The sequence below is a fragment of the Nyctereutes procyonoides genome, unplaced genomic scaffold, assembly GCF_905146905.1.
Source record: "Nyctereutes procyonoides isolate TBG_1078 unplaced genomic scaffold, NYPRO_anot_genome, whole genome shotgun sequence".
In the NCBI taxonomy this organism is placed as follows: Eukaryota; Metazoa; Chordata; class Mammalia; order Carnivora; family Canidae; genus Nyctereutes; species Nyctereutes procyonoides.
This window is the reverse complement of record NW_026575133.1, coordinates 32,980,742-32,997,238: the sequence shown is the minus strand read 5'-3', so window position 1 is coordinate 32,997,238 and position 16,497 is coordinate 32,980,742. Positions and strand designations below refer to the sequence as shown.

Sequence of the window (16,497 nt, the reverse complement as noted above, 5' to 3'; positions counted from 1 at the left end):
CTCAGCACCATCCACGCTTGTCAGGTGTCGGACCAGAAACTAGTGTCCCTCCCACCCCGTTTCGTCACACCTTCTGGGAGTCCTCAAATTTCTAACTAAGTACTATATTTAGGCTATTGCTTCTTAAAAACTTTATTCAAGGGGATCCCTGGGTGGCGCAGCGGTTTGGCGCCTGCCTTTGGCCCAGGGCGCGATCCTGGAGACCCGGGATCAAATCCCACATCGGGCTTCCGGTGCATGGAGCCTGCTTCTCCCTCTGCCTGTGTCTCTGCCTCTCTCTCTCTCTCTCTGTGATTATCATAAATAAATAAAAATTAAAAAAAACTTTATTCAAAATTTTCACAAATTTGAGACTGTTTCTGCTGTAACTTAAGTCGTACGAGTGAGCCTTAAAGAGCAGGGCCCACAGCCTGGGGGCAGGTGTCCCCGCTCCCCTGAGCCCCGTTGTGCCGTGCACCCGTGCCCGGGGCAGCAGTGATGTCATGCTCGGCCACCGTGCGCCTCCAGAGGGAGCATGTACTCCTGCCACAGACGTGCCCAGGCACGGTCACCACCACCGTCTCCACTCATCCCCGGGGAGGTGCTGGAGTGGGGCGCATCGGCTACTGTAGTTAGTTTCAAGCACACCACGGCCAGCTGGGTGTGTCACGGCTCATCTGATTTAGTGATAAAACGTGTATGGAAATGGTTACTCAAAAAAAGGAGGAAGTTCAGTAGACCCGCTACACACCCAAGCCTGACGTACATACAGGCTCATGAGAAGTGCAGCCCCGCTCCGCTTCCAGCTCCACCTGGAGCGCGCTGTGCCTGCACACCTCCCCTCTGCTCACTCTCGCCCACAGCCCTGCTGCTCCGGAGCACCACCCATGGGTGTCCAGCATCTAGTAACATCAGGGCAGTGGCCTCTGGCCTGTCTCTTGTGAGGTTTGCAAGGCTACTTACTCCCAACAAGTCCCTGGGTGGGAAGTCAGTGCTTGTGTTTAAAACTCTGTAAAGAATCCTGAGGCAACAGGGCCGATGAGAAATCATCCTGCTGGCTGGAATCCTGTTCTTAGTGCTGATGAAATCACTACTCAAGCAATTTAGGGAAGACTGCTTCTCAATCTCATAAGAGGTGATCTGTCTCCTAAGTGAGCAAAGATAATGAATCTGAACAAACTGACATAATTAGTTGCTCTCCACAGTTATTACAACTTCAGTGACATCTCAAATTAATGTGATCTGGCTCAGGAGCCGACACGGAGTCAGAGTCACGTGTGGTGTGAAGAGGGTGTCGCACAGGGTGTGCGCACAGACACCCACCGCCGAGCAGGTGGACGTGGGGCCGCTGGGCGCGGGGCTGCTGGCTCAGTGTGCGGAGACACAGAGACAGAAGCTTCTTAGGACGAACCTCCTCCATGAGCACAGGTGCTGGCCTAGAAATGCGGCCGGTTTTGCCCTCCACCGCTACCATCAGCTCTTTTTAAAGACACCACCCTCGCAGGCTGGTCTCCATTCTTGCCCATTTGATACAGACACAGACACGAGACCATTCCGCGTCCTCTGGACTCCACTGCGTGAGAGCCAGTGCCACCTGCCGGCCCTGCCTGGGGAGCTGGGGGGGGGTGGAGGGCGGGGCAGTGGCTGGGGTCCGGGGCAGGGTCCGGGGTGGGGTGGGGTCCAGAGAGGGATGGGATCTGGGGTGGAGTGGGGTCCAGGGCAGGGTCCGGCAGAAGTGGGGGATCCAGGGCGGGGTGAGGCCAGCTGGGGAGTCCCGGAAGAGTCTTACCTTTAAAGTCAAACTGGTAGATGTTTTTTAAGGATTCGTGAAGAAAATAAAAGCTTCCTAGCGCCTGCAGAGCAAAGAGAGAAACCGAGTGAGACCAGCACTGGGGACGGTTTGAAAGCAGGTTCACGTGACAAACAAAAAGCTCGGTTGAACCAGAAAGGAGTTCAGGCATCAGGCCTTAATCGCGGTCCCTGGGATGGGTGTGAGCCCACCAGCGCCACAGCTCGGGCTCTTCCCCGACAGCGCGCACCCACTAGCGCAGTCCCGCCTCGCCTGTGAGCGCCGCGTCCAGCGGGGAGGGGCTCGCCTCCGGCTCCATCCTCCTCCATCCTCGCCACCTGCTGCACTCCACAGCGGCCCCTCTCTGCCCACCCTGCTCCCTGCCTTCCTCCTCCTCCTCCACGAGCAGCGGCAACAGCACTCCCCCCAGAGCCACTGGCCCCGTCCCCTCCGTGGACCCCGGGGTCTAGTCCTGCTCTCACACTCAGGTGAAGGCAAACCTGCAGAGGTCAGGCTGGCAGTGGGGTGACCCCTGGGGAGGGTTGCGTGGGACGCCGGACATAAAGTCATTTCTGTTGATGTGACATTCAAACTCGGTGTGTTTTATAGGCTTGTACGTGTGTATGTATGCACGTGTATACATCTGTGTGAGTCGGTGTAATGTGTGTACATGTGAGCACGTATATATACCTGTGTACATGTACACATGCAATGTGTGTATGTGCAGTGCACCCGTGTGTATGTAGGAATGCCCATGTGTGTACATATACGTGCACGTACATATATGTGTGCACACACTTTAGGAGCGTGCAGCCATGTACACACAGATATAGACGTGTGCGTCTGTACATATGTATATATATTTTATTCTTCTGCTAAATCTGGCAACCCCAACAAGGGGCCTGGGGAGACCTTTAGGTGATAAAAATACCCTACAACTAGATCGCAGTGGTGGTTACACACTATAGGTTTCTCAAAACCCACTGACCTATACCTTAGAAGGGGTGAATTTTACCTTTTATAACCCTGACTCATACAACAACCCCCGTCGTCCTGGAGCTCCCATCCCCTGGGACAAGATCCAGCAGGGGACAGAGGACCAGCCAGCAGAGCCAGCAAGGCCTCTGCCCGAGGCTGAACCAGTGAGAGCCGGGGGTATGGACACCAGGCAAAGGGGCAGGTCAGCACACGGCGTGTGGGGCTGGCCACACAGGGATGCCGGCCGTGACCAGAAGCACTCGGGCCACCCCAGGTAGGGTCTCACTGGGACACTAGGAGCCACTGGTGGGGCCCTAACCCCTACTTTTCATTTTGCAGCTTCATGCGGAAGGCTGAGGAGGTGGAAAAGCTGGGGGCGGACGGGCAGACAGAGAAGGGCCAGTGTGAGAGCCGGACAAGCAAGCCCTTGACACCGGCGCCTCTCCCCCAGCTCCCAGCTGCCAGGACCTGCTGCACACACTCCACCCTCCCGCGTGCGGGCACATGCATACACGCACACATGCATACATGCCCACGCATGCACACACACATACATGCACATGCACAAACACGTGCACACACGGGCAGCAGAATCATTTGAAAACAGCTGCCAGCCCCACAACCCTTCAGGCCTGACGCACTGCAGCGGGCTCTCCCGGTTAGAACGTTCCCCTTCGTAACCACACACCAGTATCTCTGCAGCAAACGGGCAGGAGCGCCTCAGATGACCAATATCAAAGCCCAGACTAAAGTTCCCAGCCCCCCTGCCCATCCTCCATCCCTGCTGCTCCCCCGCAGCTGGTTTGGCCCGGCTTCCTCATGGAAGGGCTGCCTGGGGGGTGTGTGCGGGGGGGATGGAGGTGCACAGTGCAGGCTGCCCACGTCCCCTCTAATCTGGGTGACGGCCTGCTGCAGGGCTCTCCACGGCCCCTGAACTCAGGGGTGCTCTGCTGGCTTCCTCGTGCCAGGTGTGGTTGTCTGCATGCCTTCCAGAGAGACCTGCTGGTGGGACCCTGCCCCAGTGCCCAGGACACCAGCCAGTGAGGACGGTGGGTGCAGGGGGTGCTAGTGACCTGGGGCACACATGTAAGCCCCATGTACCCCGACCCCAGCATCCCTCCCACCATCCCCACAGATCTCCGCAATCTGGGAATTACAGTTTCCGGCAGGCTCCACGCCCTCGGGGCACCACATTCTCAGCCATCCCACCAATGCTGCCTGTCACCATGGCCCTCCCCTGTGGAAGATGCTGCAACTGCGGCCTCTGTCGAGCTGGGCCCCAAATACTGCCAGTCCTTCAAACGGTCAAAGGGCACAGATGCTCCTGGTTCTGGACGCATGTTGCTGATTCCACAAAGGGCACGTGTGTTCAGAGCCACGGCCCGGGCCCACTGGCAGAGGCTGCAGAGCACCCGCTCTCCGCGAGGAGCCGAGGCCCAGGCCAGGCACCGCAATGCGGGCCCTGGCTCTGCCCCATGCGTGGCTCTCCCACGGGCCCGGGCCCAGGCCCGGGCAGCCGGCAGTGTCCTTCACCCAGGAATCCACGGGCAGAGAGAGGACACCTCCTCGAGTCCAAGCACAGACAGTGCCGTCTCACAAGCCTCCCTGATGGGATCCAAAGACAAAGTCCTGACACTTCCCGAGGTGCAGGCGTCCCCGGGGACCTTCAGACCCCTCCAGGTTTCAGGCCCCTCTCCGTGGCCCAGCACTTCGCTCGCGGTGGCAGTGTGTGTGTGTGTGTGTGTGTGTGTGTGTGTGTGTACACGGGAAAAGCTGCAAACTCGCAGACCAGATGCCTGCTGACTTGCCAAAGCACAGCACTGAGGCCTCGTCCTGATTCCTCAGGGAGACCTTCCCGTGTCCGTGAGCATATTCAGCGAGGGAGCAGCCGGGGACTCGGTGCCGACGAGTGGAACGGAAGGCTCCCTGCACCCCGCCGCCCCCGGCGTCAGGCACCTGCCTCGAATCCACTCAGAGGAAGACGCACGTGTGAGGACGCCAGCAGTTGCCGTCTTTTTTTTATAACAAGACACAGTTGAGGTCCCTCCAAGTAGGAGGGACGGCAGGACCACCGGCAGCCCGCGGCCCCCAGAGAACGTGCAGGACGACGTCCCTGAGTGAGCTTGGCAGCTGCGGCCCCGCGGACGTCCGCCTCGGCCAGGGCGTGCTTCCGTCTGATTCCGGAAAAAGAGGGTGCCCAGACGAAGTGTCAGGAAATAAACGTCGTGGAAACCTGTAACCACTGCCTTGTTGAACCTGCACCCAGTGCGATCAAGCTAATACAACATAATGAAGTTGACAATCAACGGAAAACACACCGCCAGTGCAGGTGTCGCAAGTGTAATTCATGGAGTCAGAAAATCCATAATTAGCTCTAATGAATATTTAAAGTCAAAGTTCAAGCTAACTTTTTCAATGTTTAACCCGCTCTATCAATATGGCCCAGGGCACGCACCCGTCACCGGACCCGGCGACGTCTGCACAAAAGCGCGCCCGGGCCTGCGGACGGGAGCCCTGCACTCGCCGGGCCCTCCGACCACGGCACCTGTCAGCACTGTGCTCGCCGCGTCTGAGAATATTGACTGCTTGCCTGTTTGGCTAAAAACAATTAAAATACTTTTTACATATTTATAAACCTGACTGTCAAGGGTGGCAATTAATTCTCCATTAGTGAGACGCGATCCAGTCGATGCGTACTCCTGCCGGAACAGCTCACACGAGGTGGCTCCACCCACCGTGGGCCCAGCCTCGAGGCCTGGCCTGGGGGTGGGGGGGGCAGAGTTCCGGGTTCCTCCAGCACAGAGCCGAGCCCCCTGCAGCGTGGGGCTGGGAGACGCGGGTCCCCGACGCTCTGGGCCTCCGTCCACCTGGGCATCTGCACGGCCTGCTGCCCACCTCCCCCGGCCCAGCAGCGGACTCGGGGGCAAACGCCATGAAGCCAGTTCTCGGCCCACCCGGAGTCCGCCAACGTGATGCCTGGCCCCACGCGGCCACGCGCTTGCTCTCTGGAGTTGAAGTCTGATGCCAGGCAGCCGACGCGGGGGCGCAGACCACCCCACACATCACGCCCCTCCTCCAGTGGCGCTGCCGCACAGGCCGGGGGTGACCTGGGCCTGGACAGAAGCCAACCAGGAAGCAGCACAAAGCCACTCGTCAGAAAGGCCTCCATCACTTTTTATTTGCAAACAAATCAGAGGCCCAGTGATTAATCATGCCTGCGATTAGGTTAGCAGCCAAAGTACATATCATTGACCTGCAGGCCTCCCGCATCCGGCTCGCTCTTCCTCGCAACACAGAACGTTCCTAACGCTCACGTCAGCGACAGCAGGCAGAGGCTCTCGGGAGCACATTCTTCTCCTGCAGACACCACGGAGAGCGTGTCGAGACTGACCCCGAGGGGCGATGGGCGCCCCACGTCCTCATCAGTGTCGGCGGCCCCTCCCCACGGCCCCTCTGAGTCCCCAGGACACAGAGCCACGGCGGCCTCTCCCAGGGGCTGGGGCGGGAGGCGGGGAAGCCAGCCGCGGGGCCGGTACCCGGGCGGGGTCCTGGCACAAATGCCACGCGGCCTTCGGTGAGCGTGTCCTCCTCCGGGACGGCACACGAGCTGCCTCTACGGGTAAAGTGTCTTCAACTTGCTATGTCTTTAAAAAATAAGTAAATGGATTTAAGAACGGGAACAAGAACTTCCTGAGATACTGTTGATAACCGTCAAGTTCACAGCAAATCAGAGAACCTTAGCTGTTCTAAGTGAGAACCAACGGATGAGAATGAATCATGGCTGGAAAAGCCTCCTCGGGGGGGGAGGGTGGTGACGGCCCTGGCACGTGGCCCGCTCTGTCCCGGCGCGGGCGGGCAGCTCGGGGACCCCGTGTGACGGCCGTGGCCTCGCCCGTGAGCGTGTGGTGTGCGGTGAGCAGGAGGAGCTCCGGGTGCAGCCCTGAGACCCGCATGGGGACAGGCACTCGGCTGCGGGTCAGCCCCTTCCACACCGTCCCCTTGTCCAGATTCGCGGCGACTCGAGCGCTGAGGACACACACGATGGGGAGACGGGTGTGTCCCGCATTTTTACTCTAGTCCACACTCATGGGGCACGTGGAGCTCACTCTCAGAAGCGGGAGCCCTCGGGAGGTGTGCACACGAGTGCGGCAGCAGCACCTCCCGACACACGAGCTCACTAACGCTCAGCAGTGCCAAGGTGGGTGAATACAGTCTGCACTCTCCTACGATGGCGTCCCACGGGCGAGGAAAGCAAACAAGTCGTACCCCAAACCCAGATGGGCTGGGAAAGAGGAAGTCCCCACAACTGAAGTTGTCGGAAGTTGTAGAAAGTTCCTACAACTTCATATGGCCAAGGTAACAAAGACCTAATCAAAAGGAGCTGAAATTAAAAAAAAAAAAAGTGATGTTAAGACTCTACCCCAAAAAAGGAATAAAATCGTAAACGCAAAATTCAGAGCATGAGGGTGGGGGTTCGGGCAGGTGCCTGTGTGCACCTGCAGTTACACCTGAGAGGACGCTGCTGGGCCCCGCGCGGGACACCACGGGCCTCTCCCCGGAGGTGGCCGCCATCCTGGACGGCAGGGACCAGGCTCCGAAGCTCAGCGCGCTCAACCCCATCAATCCCACTTTATCTACTCTCCGCAGGAGCTTAGGGTTTTTCCATTCAGGTATATTTTACAGACGTTCCAGACTGAGACTGTCACCTTAGCTTACTTTTAATGCTCTGTTACAATCCTGTAACAGAATTTGTAGAAATACTGCGATTTTTATCCACCCCGTTAGAGGTGGAGACCATCTCCGGTGTTTTCACTATGACGACTGCTGCCACGGTGAACTCGCGTGCACAGTCCTGGAGCACGTGACAGGCATGCGAGGCGCACGTCTGCACTGAGTGTGCATCCGAGCCTGGGGCTTCCGGGTCACAGGGTACGTGCACCCTCAGACGCAGGCGTCATCAGGGTGCCCGGGCGACCCCACTCCCCAGCACTTCCGGCAGGGCCTGCGGCTCCTCATGCCCGCCCAGGCCTGGCGTCAGCACACTCTGATCTTTGCCCGTTGGAAGGCGTGAAATCACACGTCACGGCTGCTTGGATTTGCATCTTCGTTATGCTGTCAGAGTCGCGCACCTCTTTTTAGATTTGGGTTTCTCCTGGGAATTCCTTATCAGTATCCTTTTTTCTATTTGTCTTTTTTCTCATTTTATAAGATTTTTAATCTTTAAATATAATTGGAAATTATTTCTCCACCCACTACTTGCATTACAAAGAATTTCTCCCTCTTTAGCTTATCTTTTTGTGACAACTTTCATTAAACGAGAAGTTTTTGATTTTAAAGTAGTCAAAGTAATCAGGGTGCCTGGGTGGCTCGGTCAGTTCAGTGTCTGACTTTTTATTTCGGCTCATGTCATGATCTCGGGGCGTGAGACGGAGCCGCACCCTGGGCTCCATGCTGAGTGTGGAGCCTGCTCGAGGTCCTCTCTCCCTCCCTATGCCCCACCCCCGACACACTCTCTCTCTCAAAAAGTAGTCAAATCAACCAATATATTCCTCTACAGTCTCTGCTTTTATGTCTATTTGGAAATAGTTCCCTAGTTTGACTCCACAGTGATGTTCTCTGTATCTTTGTGTAAAAGCAGTAAAATTGTGTTGTATCCATTTAAGATTTTCCAGTAACAGAGACTTGTCTGCGGCTGTGGCACAAGGTAAAGCCCCGCATTATTTCATTCTCCGTGGAAACCAACCGTCTGGTCTCCCCAGGACTTACCTCGCCACCCTCACAGCCTAGCTGCGCACCTACTGGAGGTCTGTTCGTGGGTCCTCAGTTCTGCCCAATTCATCTGTTTCTAGTAATACTTTTTCCTATTTTAGCTTCATAACAAGTGTTGATATTTACTCGTTTCATTCTTCCTCACGACGGCTTTCGTTATTGGGGCCCTCTGTGTTTCCATGAAGCTGCTAGACCTCGGGGTGTGAGATGGAGCCCCACCGGGGAGTATAGCTGCTGGATCACACCCACGGCATCTCGCTAGGGTCTGGATGAGACACAGGACTGGGGGGTGGGGGGAGATTTTTAGGATATTCAGCTTTCCTTCCCATAAACATGATACATCTTTAACCATATATTTGAGGTCTTTCAAAAGGTCTTCTAAAAAAGGTTCATGATTTTCTCCATAAAACCCTTGAAGCCCTTTGGTCAGACTCAGTCACCTTCTGGTTTCTGTTGCCATTAGAACATGTCTTTTTAACTGCAGTTCGTCACCAGCGACCAGGAGTGCTGCTGGCCGTGGTATGATCATCTTTTGTTTAGCAACACTGCTCAGCTTCCTTTCCGGTCCAGCAATTACGGATTCTGATGATTTCTGAGGGCTTCTTTAGGTTCACTTCTTATTCACAATCTTTAGGCCTTTTCTTTCCTCGTTCTTTGTTTTGTCTTGTTGCAGCACCAGGTGGAAAGAAGGAGCCTGGCTCTGAGAGCACCGTGCATGCTGGGAGGGCAGCAGGGGGATGCACCTGATTGGATTTTCTGATAAATTTAAAGTAGAGAAAAAAGTAAGGTCAAAGACGACCCAGGCGTGGTGAAGGAAACGAGTGGGCAGTTTTCTGGGTGGAGGAGACTCCAAGAGGAGTGGGATCTGGTGGGAAACAAGTAGCCAGGATGAAACATCCATGCGGGAACGCCCCACAGGCACGGGGCTCCTGAGTCTGGGTCCATGTCTGAGCAAGGTGGGACATTTTATTGTCTGTGAAGGTTGCGATTAGAAGCGGTGGGAATGCCCAGGAGGAGACGTCGGAGGGCTGAGCCCGGGGCAGTCTGCGGCAAGGCGCGTCGGCAGAGAGGCCTGCTGGACGGGGGGAAGCGAGACCATCACAGGCCGTTTCTGGTCTTTAGTCAGTTAAAGTAGTGAATCACTTTTAGACATTTTAAAATGTTAAGCCAGCCTTGCACTCTCGGTGTCCACCCAGCAGGCCCATCATGGGTGGGTTCACACGTGGTTGGATTCCGTTCCTAATACCGCGTGTAGCAGTTTCACAGTTTCCAAGCTTGTCTGTTCCCACGACCCCAGGGAAATGACTCTCTGCCAGTCTTCAGTGACGTTCCACCCAAGATCCAAAGTGTCCTTACACTTTCACGGCACTTGCGTTCTCAGCAGCACAGATCGCCTGCCCTTCCTTCCTCCTTGACTTCCGGGTTTGAGGACGAGTGTCTGCCTCTCTGGACTCTCCTCCTCCCCCAGGTGACGACACACTGCGCCTGGAGCCCTCTCCTCCTCCCTCTGTGGGTCTCCAACCTCCCCTGTTGCAGGGCCCGGGGCCTCCCTCTGAAGGCCAGCCGCAGCGGCCAGGGGTGCGCAGCTCCACGTGCCTTCTCGCGAGGAGCCCATCTCTCCTGACCGAGGGCATCACTGCCTCACCCCCTCCTGCCCCCGGAAATGGAGGACCTCCAGACCCCTCCAGCTGCTTCTCCACCCACACTGTGAAGTCCTCACACCACAGAACCGCTGTCCACCTCTGTCCACTCGCAGCCCCACGCCGGGCCAGGACCCCTGCTTCCCCCGCGGCTACTGCCCCTCAGCCTCTGCACCCGGCGCCGGGGTGACCTTTAAGGCAGAGAACGTGACCTGTCACTCCCCTGCTCTTCAGTGGCGGCCAGCACACGGGTCCTCGGGGCCCGCTCTTGCACGTTCCCAGGCCCCACCCCAGCGCACACACCTCTGGCTGCACTGGCACACCCGCCTGCCGCCGCAGGTCTCCATGGAGCGGCTGCCTCCTCTGAGCAGCCCTCCCGGACGGCTCGTGCAGAGCCTCGGCAGCCCCAGCACGGCCCCCCACCCTTCCCAGGTCTGCTCACTGTGGCCGCATGCCTGTTTCCTTCCCAGTCCTGCCTTCTTCACCAGGAGGGGTGGGAAGCTCCTTGTCGGTGTTCCCATCACCTCGGAGCCCCCAGAGCCTGGCACGCGGCAGGAACCCAGCCACACCTGGCTCAAGGAGAGGGAAGCAGAGATGCCCCCGCAGGGCTGACTGCTGAGCGGCCCGAGACCCAACACGCGGGACCGTTGACTCAGGTTTCAGAGGACAGCGTAACGCACGGCTGCCCGGCGCCTCCAAGAAGCTGAGCGTGGCTGCGAAAAAATAACACTTTTTATCAATAAGGGGAACAAGTCTTTCACGAGAGTCGGCCCCCACCCCGCTCCTGGTTTTGAAACAATTTAATAGATTGAGTAATAAATCAAAGCAAAGTTACTGTAACAGTCATTAGATTATAAACAATAATAAATGAAACAAAGCTTCTGTTTAAATCAGCGTGGAGCTTCATTGATCTCTTCCTGTATAATAAACTCGCGGACGGCCGACCTAACTGGACGGGGGCATTACTGCCGTGGCACCGAGCGGCACCCAGCAGGGCGGCCTGTGCGGGGTCTGCGTTTAGCACGTCACTGTCTCGGCGCTGTCCGCTCTCTCCGAGCGGCTTTGCAACCGTCTGAAATGAGAGCTGACTCAGGTACAAGGTACTGACTTTCCAAGTCCAGCTTCCGTAGCTAAACGCGAAACGACGGCACCAAGGTGTCCCCCCGCCTGACCCCCGCCACGGGCCCCGCTCCGGGCCGGCCGCCTGCCCGAGACATGCACGTGTAATTTCATTTCGTCTCCCGTCCAACAGCCAGCATTAGAAGTTAATTAAATTGGTTGTCCATTGTGTTCATCTACTTACAAAGTTAATGATATTCTGCTCCCGAATTAAAGAGCGTTTTATAAAGCTTGCCCCGTGGGAGGCGGCACGCGGTGCGCTGGGTGCTGAGCCCTGTCGCAGCCCCCGTTGTAGTGGCCCCAATTAGGCCATCAGGCGAGGGCCCGGGCCAAGCACACGTCATCCTGACAGGAGGGTAAACGCTCCACACAACAGCCACTTAATATCTCACGTGGTTTCCATAAATCCCCCAGATTAATACGCCTGTTAACATTTCGCATTACCGCAGCGAGCAGCAACTGAAATGGAACAAGACGGCCTTTGGAAATGGCCTCGAGCACGTGACGTGACGAGCGCTGGTGCTGTAACTACATGTTGGCAAATGGAATTTAAATCTTAAAAAACTAAAAAAACAAGAAACGAAAAATGAAATGGCCGCAAGGACGGGCCGCCTGGAAGGGGGCAGGTGTGAGGGCGAGGAAGGCAAAGCGCTGGCAATGCCAGACCCTAGCATGCAAGGGACACTGCGCGGCAAAGTCACCAGCTGGAGCAGGGCACAGTCCTCGAGAGGACTCGCGCCCACTCATGTGCCCACTCGCTCCACAGACGGTTACCAGCACCTTCTCTGTGCCGCACGGGCCTGAGCGTCCAAATGGTCAAATGGTCCCAAGGAGTGAATGGCTGAGGCGTGGGGGACAGTGACAGGTGCGTCACATGAAGGGGCAGCTGCTGACTACAGGGGCCCGGCCCACAGGAAGCCCCAACATAGCGGAGTGGGGGGGCACTCGGGGACCATGCCAGGTTCCTTCCAGGGCGGCCGGGGTGGGCTCCTGCAATGGGGTGGGGTCTCTGGAGACAAGATGCCCAGCTTGAAATAGCTGTTAAGACTCCATAGGCAGACATCGGAAGATGCTGGACATTCGGGCCTGGGGCCCAGGACAGGGGTGGGAGAAGTGTAAATGGGGGTGCACAACACATGGACGGTCGACACCACAGAGGCTGAGCTTGCCAAGCAGGGACTGGACTCAGGACCGCCACCAGGGAGGGACAGGGAGCAGGTGACAGAGCCAACAGAGACTGCCAAGTGGGGTCAGTGTGGACAAGGAGCTGTCAGTGAGGACAAGGGGAAGTCATGGGGACACAGGGCGGTCAGTGGGGACCCAGAGATGGGGGGGACACGGGGTGGTCAGTGGGGACCCAGAGATGGGGGGACCAGGGCGGTCAGTGGGGACTCAGAGATGGGGGGACACAGGGTGGTCAGTGGGGACCCAAGATGGGGGGACACAGGGCGGTCAGTGGGGACCCAGAGGCCGGGGGCCATGGGGCGGTCAGTGGGCACCCAGGGGCAGGTGGCGTCTGGAGGGAGTGGCCCCGGGGCCAGGTCTGCTGCGCACGGAGCACACGGGGACTGAGCCCGGCCTCCCACTCCGCCCGTGGGGGTGTGTGCGGCCGCGTCTGAACGGTCCGTGAAGGAAATTCTGGCCCTCGAGGCTCCTGGTCTCACGGGCAGAGACGGGCAGTCCCACCCCGAGGCCCGGAAAGCACGTTCAGAGGACACCGTCAGGCGGGTCGGGAGGCTCCCTCTCTGCACACTGTCACCTGCCGCCGTCTGGCGCACGCGGAACCTCCTCTCCCGAAGGGAGATCCTCCTGCCTCTCCCCCGACGGCACGGATTTCACGAGCTGGTGCCCACGACGGGCGGGGGACGGCGGCCGACTCCCCCTGCAGCCTTACGGGGGGCGGGAGACAGGCAGAGGCGGCAGCGAGCCCCCCGGCGCGCGGTGGTTCACGTCGCCTCTGGAGGTCCCCCTGCACGTGGACACACTTGTCGGTAACACGCGTTCTGCAAACTGGAAGTTCCAATGACGAGCAAAGAGAAACATCAGTCTTGAAACAAGCAGCTTTAATTATGAAATTTATTAAGTCATTTTTTTCATGTCTAAGTGATTAGAAATATGAAATCAATAAACTTTTATGCCAATTAAATTATGTGGAGCATTTGCATCATAATCAAAACAGCTCTGACTTTTATCTTTTCTCTTCCAAAAATCATTAGCTTTTCAATTACAATTTCGCCCTTACCAGCGTTCTGGAGAAATCGGTGACGTGCATTACGGAGGGAGGATAATTAAAGTCAGATGCACTTTAAGAGTCAGACACAAGCTGTTTACAAAATACCTTCTGCCCTCAGGGAAGCCTGGGGCGTAGGAAATGCTACTCAAAACACTTAATTGATTTTTAAATTTCAATGATATTGCCAAAGCCATCCACTCGCTTCAAATAATTTAACTCACTCCCTGTTGCAGGGACACTCCGAGGGGCTGCATTCCGCCTCGGGCCTCGTCGCGGTTACTGTCCCCGCATCACAAGCCCTGGGAATGCGGACCAGACCGGCACCCGCCAGCCTCGAGGGGACCCCGGGGCCCTGCGCGCCACCGCGTGGGTCTCCGGGTCCTGTGACTGCTCTGCGCTCCCCCTGCCACCATCCGGACGTCCGGACGCTTCTCCGCGCGTGAACACAGACCGTCCTGCAGGAGCCCCACTTCCGTGTGGTCCGCTGGCCAGTGTCTGCGGCGCTCGTTGCCGACGGGACAGCACGACTCCACGGCGGCCTCCGTCCACGGGCGCCCTCGTCCCTGTCACCGCCTGTGAAGTGTCTCGTGTCTGTGCTCGAGCTCGGGGGACACCGGTCGCCCTGGGTCAGCGGCTTCCTCAATCTGTGAGGCCTTCCACGCGTGGGAAAGCTGTCCCCTAGCATCTCTTGCGAAATGGCTTCTTGAAACAAAGGACACGTGCTTCATCCCAGCTTGGTCCTGGGCTGCACCCCACGCCCGCAGGCCTTGCCCCTCCACGCTCTGGTCACTGGGCCGCGTCCTCTGGCCCCGCGGCTCATCCCGCTGTTCCCTCCGGGCTGTGTGGTCGCTCACCCAGGCATTTCAGTCCCCACAGGACCAGAGTCCCCTTCCACACAGCGGGGGTGACCGTCCAGCTCTCTGCACACGGAGGCCACAGGGGAACACGGCACGGTGCCAGCGTGCATCAGAGGAACCACGGGCCGGCGCAGCTCTCCTCTGGGACCCCCCACAACAGGGCCGGGGCCTCAACTCCTTCTCCAAGTTTAAAAGCCCAGCACCCCCTCGCCCGCCCTGGTCCCCGGGTCCTCTGCTGGCTGCGCGGGGCCCCGCTTGGTGGCAGCCTCTTCCTGCCTGGGGGCCTCCGTCGGGCACGGGGCCGCGGCACAGGGGACACGGGCAGAGAACGGTGGAACCTGCCCCCGGGGTTGCTCGCAGCCCTCGCTGGTGGTTCCGTGATGCCCCCAGGACGGGCTGTGGCCGTTCTGTGCTCCCGATTGTTCCTACTGGGCAGTGCGAGGCCTGTGTCCCTTCCTGCGGCACCCGGAGCGCGCTACAGGGGGAGCGGGCGCCTCCACGTGTGGCCGGGCTGAGCCGGGGTGAAAGGCATGGGAGGCACGGCCGTGCCAGCAAGGGAGGCTCTCCCGGTCCCGGCAGGGGCCGTGGCACCTGAGCACCCTGACCGAGCACCTGCCACTGCGCACAGCCACCGGCCCGCCAGCAGGAGGGCGGTGAGGGCACCAGCTCGGGCGCACACCACCCTCCGCATCACGGGGCTGCCGGCCGGCCACTCACGCCTCCCATAACCTCGTCCCCCTTCTTCTCTTCTGGGCCAAATCACGGGGCCCTTCAGGGAAAAGCTACCACCTGCTAGCGGCCTTGATATCAATGAGGCCTGCGGACGGCGCCCACAGGGAGTGACGCCCATCCCCGGCCCCCGGGTGCACCTCCTCCTTGCTGGTGCGGCTGCCCCGACCACGCAGAAATCCATCACTGTCCTTAAAAAAGATGGAGAAACAGTGTTTCCCTGGGACGGGCACCTGAGGGCAGGTGTGGCCTCCAGAGGTGTCTCCAGGAGAGAGGGAAACGCTGGCCCACATGTGTGTGGCGGGAGAAGCTGCGTGAAGGGAGCCCCATGGTGGGGGCACCTGACGGACCCTCGAGGCCAGTGGGATGTAAGCAGGCACGACGCCCCCAGGAGGCCCCCGCGAGGCCCAGGTGACCAGGCGCCCTGTCCCCCTCCGCCCTCCTCAGTGACAGGGCCCCACGCGCCTGGTGGGAACAACAAGCAGCCAGGCGGGCGGCACACCCACCCTGTGGGTGCGAGTCTGACGCAGCGGCTGTGCCGGCAGGACACACGGACGCCCCAGGGCTGGCACAAGACAGAGCGGGGCCAAGGGGTTTCCCGGGAAGGGGTAGGTGAGGTCGAGACCCGGCGGGGCCAGGGCCGGGGCCGCAGAGGCGGGAGGGGCGGCAGGGCACGACGGCACGGCACGGGGGCCATGCGGCCGGGACGGGGGCTCGGCGCTCGGGGCTGGAGGGCAGGAGCACCCACGCGTGCGGAGAGCAAGCGTGCCCAGCAGGAAGCAGGGCAGGGGCTGGAGAGCCAGGCCAGCGTGAATGCGGAGGGGACCCAGGCCCACCCGCGGCAGGGGAGGTGGCTGTTCAAGGGGGTGGGGCTGGACACGCAGGACCCCACCTTGCACCCCAGCGACTCCGCGAGCCACCCCCGGGCCGAGCCGCAGGCCTCACGCTCATCGATTTCCCATCAAGGCCGCAGCAGTCCCCACAGTCTGCCAGCGTCTGAGGGCAGCCGGCCGTCGCCGTCCCGCTTCCGAGGAAGTGTTGAGCCAGAGCGAGCGCGGCCACCTGTCCCCGCAGTGTCCTCTGTGGGAGGCGCTGCCTCTAGTGCGTCAGACAGGGCTCACGGGCCCTCGGCCTCCGCGGAGATGCACCCGCAGCTCTCAGAGCGCGAGCTTACAGCAGCAGCCCAGGCCCGTTTCCGTCACGTCCCCCCGCGAGGGCAGCCGAGCCCCCGGGGGCTGCTGGGCGCTCCTCCGCTCACCGGCACCGGCCGACCCGCGTCTCAGGGCCGCTCGGAGCGGGGAAAGCACGGTCAGGTCTGCACAGCGACGGATCCCGGCCACAAGCAGGTGCCGAGAACAGAGTCCTGGTGGGGACGCAGCTGGTCGTGAAGGGGAAGAGACATCG

The 16,497-nt window shown here is 59.2% G+C and overlaps 1 protein-coding gene across 3 annotated transcripts in view; it reads right to left on the bottom strand.

Annotated features, from left to right (window-relative positions):
- Positions 1–16,497, bottom strand: part of INPP5A (inositol polyphosphate-5-phosphatase A) — a 164,508-nt gene that overhangs the window by 59,331 nt on the left and 88,680 nt on the right. For all 3 annotated transcript variants that reach the window (XM_055346311.1, XM_055346309.1, XM_055346310.1), the window contains one exon: positions 1,769–1,832. In XM_055346311.1, coding sequence (XP_055202286.1) covers positions 1,769–1,832 — 64 coding nt within the window. The remainder of the gene's footprint in view (positions 1–1,768; positions 1,833–16,497) is intronic.